We start from the raw sequence: 6,972 nt of genomic DNA on the forward strand, positions 1-6,972 counted from the left end.
ATTTATTTAACCTTTATTTAACCAGGCAAATACCATTGAGATCACAGATCTCTTTTGCAACAGAGGCCTGGACCTGAAGGCAGCCTAACATGCATGTTTTTGGCATGTGGGAGGAAACCGGAGTACGCAAGCACGAGAAGAACATGTAAACTCCACACAGAAAGACCCCAGGTCCAACCGGGGATGGAACCCTGGGCGTTCTTGCTGTGAGACAACAGTGCTAACCACTGAGCTATCGTGCTGCCTAACAAATGATACACACAAATTGGACTTTCAAAGTTTAAATAAAACGGCTAAAACGTTGCCATTTCTTAAGATGGTCTTAGTGTGTAAAAGTGGCATGAAGGGAGGCGGGCGACGTGCATTCCTTCAAGAAATGCTGTGCCTTTAATTAAAAGTCTTTATTCAAACGAGTGTCTCTCTTCAGTCAGTTTGACTAAACATTAAACTAAATTCCTCTGCATCATTCTGAAGGATGAGCTGAAGAAACTTGGAGTCCTGATCGTGTCCTCTCTCTCTCTCTCTCTCTCTCCGTGTGCGTGCGTGCGCGCGCGCGTGTGACAGGCGTCAGAAATAGCACTGAGGGAGCTCAGACCAGCAGGCTGAGGATCAGACTCCTCCGAGCAGAAACTTCATCACAGAGGGGACAATGGATGGAGGCTCCGTTATGTTCTGGTAACAGTCAAATATTAATAACCTGCATCAGTTTCCAGCTCGGAGGCAACAATGAAGAGGAGGACGTGGAGACGTTTCACCGACCACTGCAGCTGTGTTTTGTCCGCGTGGACTCTGCTGTGCTCCTGTTTGTTTGTGCCCGTCAGGACGGACGGTGTTTGCCCGTCGTCCTGCGCGTGCACCGGACTCACGGTGACCTGTCTTTCTGACGGCCAGGACATACCGACGGACATACCGGCGTGGACGTCCACTTTGATACTTCACGGGAGAAACGTCTCAACTTTACCCCAAGGTGCGTTCACGGCCAACGGCAGCGAGTCGGAAATACGGACACTCAGGCTGTCCCATAACGGGATACGGGTGATCGAACCGTACGCCTTCCTGGGACTCCCCCGCCTGCATTTACTGGATCTGAGTCACAACCAGCTGGAGACCATCTCGTCCCGCGCTCTCCACGGGTTGCCAGAGCTGCGCTCTCTTTACCTGAACTCTTCCGTTTCACCTGGCGCAGCGGCGCAGCTCGCGCACGCGCTCAACGCGGATAGTTTGCGGAACCTCCACAGGCTGGAGCTGGCGGGAAACCGGCTGACCAGCATCCCCCTGGAGAGATTAGACATCTACAACCTTCACGCCTTAGTGCTGATAAACAACTCGATAGAGAGCATCGAGAGAGAAAACGTCTCCAGTTTATATCAGCAGAGGCGCACGCGCGTCTACCTGGCGCTCAATCCGTTTCGGTGCACCTGCGAGCTGGAGGTGTTTTACTACTGGTTGAAGAACTCATCCCAGTGCGCGGATGCTGGGAGGCTCCTGTGCAGCGAGCCGGAGGCCCGGAGGGGGGTCCCCGTGGAGAAGCTCCGGGGGGAGGACGTGGATTGTCTGAATGAGAACCTGGAGGCGGTCTCCTACGTGTTTCTGGGGATCGTGTTGGCCCTGATCGGGGTGGTGTTCCTCATGGTTCTGTATTTGAACCGGAGGGGCATCAAAAGGTGGCTCAACAACATCCGAGAGGCGTGCAGGGACCAGATGGAGGTGTACCACTACCGCTACGAGCAGGACACGGACCCCAGACTGGCCAACGTGGCTGTTTGACGCATCAGCCCAGGAGGGGGTGGGGTGGGGGGTGGGGGGTGTAAGGGAGTTATTAAAGGTACTCATTGCAATGGCATGAAGATACTTCAAAAATAGTTTGAAAAGTAAGAAACAAAATCAGCACTTTTTTTTTTTTGGGGGGGGGGGGGGGGGGTGTCGCCTAATGGTCAATGTGTCCTTAGATTTAAAAAATATATCAGCAAAGTTTGTGACTGAATGCCAACAGGTGTCTGAAAGTAGGTGAACAGTGGCACAGTCCAGGAAGAGACATTCAACAAGCTGCACACATTAGATGCAGATGTGGAAAACAACTGGAGCAAACTCTTTTCAAACGTCACCATTGGATGTAGTTCAGAATAACCGTTTAATTTCATCGTTTGCAACGAGTACCTTGTAAACAGCCAGATCCAAGTCAAAAGATGGCAGAAACAATGTTTTTTTTAGCAGATGATATAAAATCCACGTCTCACTTCAGGATCAGAGCCAAAGACAAATGACACGACAACATAGTTATGTCGTCATCTTGCACAAGAAACTTCCAACCAGTATTGTACAAGCTGTGTATAAACATCCATTTTTAATGCATCCTCTTAAAGAGATAGTCTGCTTTTAAGTGATTTTATGTCTAATAGTTAATAATATATACCTTATCAATCATAGAGCACTGAGTATGGAGAAAGAAGCAGAAGTCTTCATCCAAGCTAGACTAGGCCCCATTTTTTTTAAACTCAGTTTATCAGCAATAAAACAATACTTGGTTGTAAAAGGAAGGTACATTCACTAACAGCAAACCTCCACACTTTTGCATCGTGTCACCGTTTGATGAGTTTTGTTGCTGTTTTCTCACTCAAACAAAATTCGTATTACTTTGTGAATGTGTGTGTCAAGCGTAGATGATGCTGATGGCACTGAGGCTGCAAACGCATCAGTCCATGTCTAGAATAATAAAAAAGTTAAAAGCAGCTCTGAGCGCAGCGTTCAAATGTTTATAAAGCTCCCTCAACTCCCAGTGGAGCAGCATTTGATGGGTTTTGCTCGGTTTGTGTAGCATCACTGATGTTGTTCAGTAGAGAAAACTGTGACAAACTAAACAAACACTGTTGCAAAAGAGTAATTTCCTTCAATTTTAACGAATGTAGTGTTCTTTTACATCAATATGTGTTTTTTAGAGAGATTTTTTTGTAAATCTGAAAAATTATTTAAATTTTTTTTTAAAAACAACTGTCACTTGTCTCACCACTCATTAACCTGGCCTGGACCAAGACTTCACCCTTCTTGTGCTCTATGATGTCACAGCTGATAACTATTATAGAACATCAGTTCAAAAATCACCAGACTATCCCTTTAACTTCAGCACTCAGCAGCTATTCACTTAGTAACATTTCCTTTATTAATACCGTGATGATGAAACATATAAATAGCCTATGTCAACTATTAAATTTAAAATGCTTACATAAAGTGCTGGCTCTCTGTTTTTCTTTAAAGGTTTAATAAACGCTGAAGGGAGAACAAGATTAATTTGCTTTTAATCCACTATGGGGATTAACTATGAAAAAGTGAAAAAAAAAAAATGTTTGCTGGAGTGGATTAACTGGCTCAATTAATCTTGAAATAGGTTTTTACCATTTCAAAATAACAGCACTGGACACGTTTTTTGGGCTACATCAATCAAGCAATGAAAGAAAGAGAGACAAATTAATCATTCACGTGATTTTAGGCACACAGAAAAACAACTAAACTGCAAATAGGTCCAAATAAAAATTGAAAGTTTGTATATTATTTTTCAGTACTTTCAAAACTTGCAGCTCCTTTTGTGGCACTGTGCAGGACATATGCGTGCTAGAGGCACGGGGGTTTACTAGAAAAGCTCTAGAGTAACATAAATGCAGCAGAGCAGAGTTCAACTCATCACCACTGTCACTTGTTAACTAAAGAAAATGAGGATTGACCTGCAAAGTGTGGCTCAGAGCTCATCAGCGTTTTATTCAGAGCTCCACATCCAGAGCACAGAATCTGGAAACAACAATAAAAAAAAATTAAAAGTCTGGGAAAACTAACTAAAGAGTCCATCGGGACACTTGATCTTCCGTTCTTTAATAAAAGATATCTTACCTGTTGTAGATAACTCTTTGTATTATGTTAATTTGGAGAAACAAAGTTTAATTCTGATTTGATTGACATTATGGAGCTCTTCAAACTCTTTGAATAACAACAATAAATAAATAAAAAAGATACATTCAAACTGAATATCCCCTTTACACAAGCTAAAACATGTTTGTCCACAAATTAAGCAGATATGAGTAAAATGCTGCATGCGTTTGTTTTCGCTTCAGATTTAAATGAAGTATGTCACTGTGTCAGCAGCAGAGTCACCTTTACGTAACAACAGCCACCACTTGGCTGCTGGATGGATGACGTGCTGCTGCAGCGTCCTGTTGTTCTGCTGGACGTGAAGCCCGGGAAGATGAAACCTCTTCATCAGGACCGCCGTGCCAAAGGAGGAAAGGATCAGTGTGGTGGACACACGTGTCCCGTAACTGAAGCAAAGCTAGTAGTTTACTGTTTCTTATGTAATGGTTTTGTCTCTGAGGAATAATTCTACTATAGCAAAAATACCTAAGTGTTTTTTATTGGTTAACTTGATGAGAGGCTTTAAAAAGCTCTAAAAACAAAAGTACAGGAAAGTTAAACCTTTCTCTGGGTCCTTTATTGGATCGTACAGAACTACACAATTTTAACAAATCCAAAACGTATTCCACTATTGTATGATATTTGGGTCAGTTCTCTGCTGGAATAAGTAATAGTATGAATGTTTATGAAGCGTTTACAATATTGTGATCCATTTTTCTTCTGTACGTTTTTTGGCATTTGCTCTGGTTCAGCTTCTTTCAGCTTCTGTCTGCTAACTACATCATTTTCATGCTTCTAACTTCTTTCTGCTAATTTCAGCTTGTTATGCTCCTTTTAGCTTATTTCTGCAAGTATCAGCATTTTCTGCTACTATTTAACTGGTTTTATGCTAATTTTAGCATAATCAGCTAATTCCACATTTTTTTGCACTCATTTCAACTTTTTTCAGCCTAATTCAGCAACAAATGTGCTCTCTTCACTTCCTTCTGGTAATTTAAGCTTCTTTCTGCTTTTTAGCTACTTTTCAGCAGATTTTTTTTGGCAGATTTCAGCTTTTTTCAGATAATTTATTTTATTTTTTTTTTGCTCATTTCTGCTTCTTTCATTGGGACACATGTTATTTCTGCTTTCTTCTGCTGATCTAAGCTTGTTCTACCTTTTCAGCTACCTTTTTTAAAATAGCGTTTTTAGCTAATTTCTGCAGTTTTCAGCTAAATTATATTTTTTTGTGGTAATTTCTGCTACTTTCAGCCTAATTAACTTCTTTATGCTAATTTCAGCTTGTTATGCTACTTTCAGCTTAATTATGCTAGTTTAAGCTTTTTCTGCTATTTAAACTACTATTTATCTGTTTATGCTAATTTTAGCTTTTTCAGCTAATGACACATTTTTTTAGCTCATTTTATCTTTTAAGCTTCTTTCTGCCTTTCAGATACTTTTTTGCCATCTTTTGCTAATTTCAGCTTTTTTAAGCTAAATTCCTTTTTTTGTGCTCATTTCTGCTTATTTAAACCTGTTTCAGCAAATATGTGTTCTTTCTGCTTTCTTCTGCTAGTTTAGGCTTGTTCTTCCATTTCAGCTATGTTTCATCATGTTTTAGCTCATTTCAGCTGTTTTTCAGCAAATTCTTCTGCAAAAAACATTCACACTGCATTTTTGCTGAATATGCAATTTCTCTAGCTATTATTGAAAAAGCTTATCGTTTACCGAGCTCTAAACAGCTTGAAGCTGATGGAAATTGTAAAAAAAAAAAAAAGGAAAAATCTTTGAAAATCAGTGTTAAAACAAGTTAAAAGATTTCAAGACAAACTGTGATGTTTTGGTTTTTCTAAACAAGGTTAACTAGTAACCAAAATATAATTATGAGATTAAACAAGACAGCTAGTAATAAATTAAATCTACGTTTTGTAGATGACAGTTCAAAACACTTTTGGATATTCAAATTTGAAATTTTCATTTTTTTCAAGTCTAAATTTATTTATTTATTTACAAAATTAAAGTCATTTAGGGGGCAGTGTTGGGATCTTTCGCAGGACTATTGTGAAACTGAGCACTATCGTTCATCCGATCTTCACTTTGATGTGTAAAATTAGTCAAAGGAGCTTTATCTTTTCTCTGTTCTGTCTTTGTCCTCACAACCATCAGCGTTTTCCCTCTATATCAAGTACTGTGGGAATTAAAAAAATAGATACCACATTAATTTTAATGGCTAAAACTCATAATTTAAACGCGTCCTTTTTCATTTCTGTTATTTCACCACCCTCATTGCTCCGTTCTTTATTTTGGCCTCAAGGTTTAAACATGTCAAAGGCTTTAATGCTGCCTGCACTTCCACCTTCTTCTGTTCACCTCTCTCGCTCCTCTCCATCCAGGTAAATGACTTTATCCAGTTGAGTGACTTTGTAAGGAAGTGGGGGCAGCATTTAAGCTGAGTCTGGCGAGGGGGCGGGGGGTTGTGGGGGCCAGAAGCACGAAGATAAAGAATAAGGAGAGACGAGTACAGATTCATTAGAGTTCTTTAGTCCAGGCACAAAACGTCCTTGTCTTATGCAAAGCAATGACTCACCCTCCTGCTCTGTCTGTGACTGGAAGACCAGAAGATATTAAGTTAAGAAAATTTGATTTTTTTCTGTGGTACTGCGGCTACTTTTTAGAGAATTTAATCATATCTCATGCCTTAATATCATATTTTATGTACTCCATCAATCAATGACATGTAGGAGCTGGTAATTAAAGTTGTAGTGACATGTAACCAGATTTGAGTCGTGTTTGCTGACTATCCAGCTAAAATTATCCATATTGTGATGCTAGAATGAACGAGATGCTTTTGTGGTGTATTACCTGCTGGTTTATGTATTGCATGCTGTCTGAAGATAAGAAAAGGAAATTGGTATTGTCAGAAAAGACAGTGAGTTGTTTTGCTACGGGGCAAAAGGAAGTTAAATGTCACATTTGTCTTAAATGAAACAGTTACAGTTTCTATATTGTTCATGAACAGAAGACTCAAAGGCAATAATTCAATTCAGTGTGTAGATGAACAGATGCTGGGATATATTCATCATTTAACGCGAGTTC

The 6,972-nt window shown here is 40.3% G+C and overlaps 1 protein-coding gene across 1 annotated transcript; it reads left to right on the forward strand.

Annotated features, from left to right (window-relative positions):
• The first annotated feature begins 726 nt into the window (after positions 1–726).
• Positions 727–1,767, forward strand: waif2 (Wnt-activated inhibitory factor 2). The gene has a single exon (XM_037687360.1). It carries the CDS (start codon positions 727–729, stop codon positions 1,765–1,767), a length of 1,041 nt encoding a protein of 346 aa, XP_037543288.1.
• Positions 1,768–6,972: the final 5,205 nt, after the last annotated feature.

Source organism: Nematolebias whitei, chromosome 14 (genome assembly GCF_014905685.2).
Source record: "Nematolebias whitei isolate Nwh7 chromosome 14, NemWhi1, whole genome shotgun sequence".
Taxonomy (NCBI): domain Eukaryota; kingdom Metazoa; phylum Chordata; class Actinopteri; order Cyprinodontiformes; family Rivulidae; genus Nematolebias; species Nematolebias whitei.

Excerpts from the sequence above, each read along its gene's own strand:
- waif2 (XM_037687360.1), top strand. The coding sequence starts at position 727 with ATGAAGAGGAGGACGTGGAGACGTTTCACCGACCACTGCAGCTGTGTT.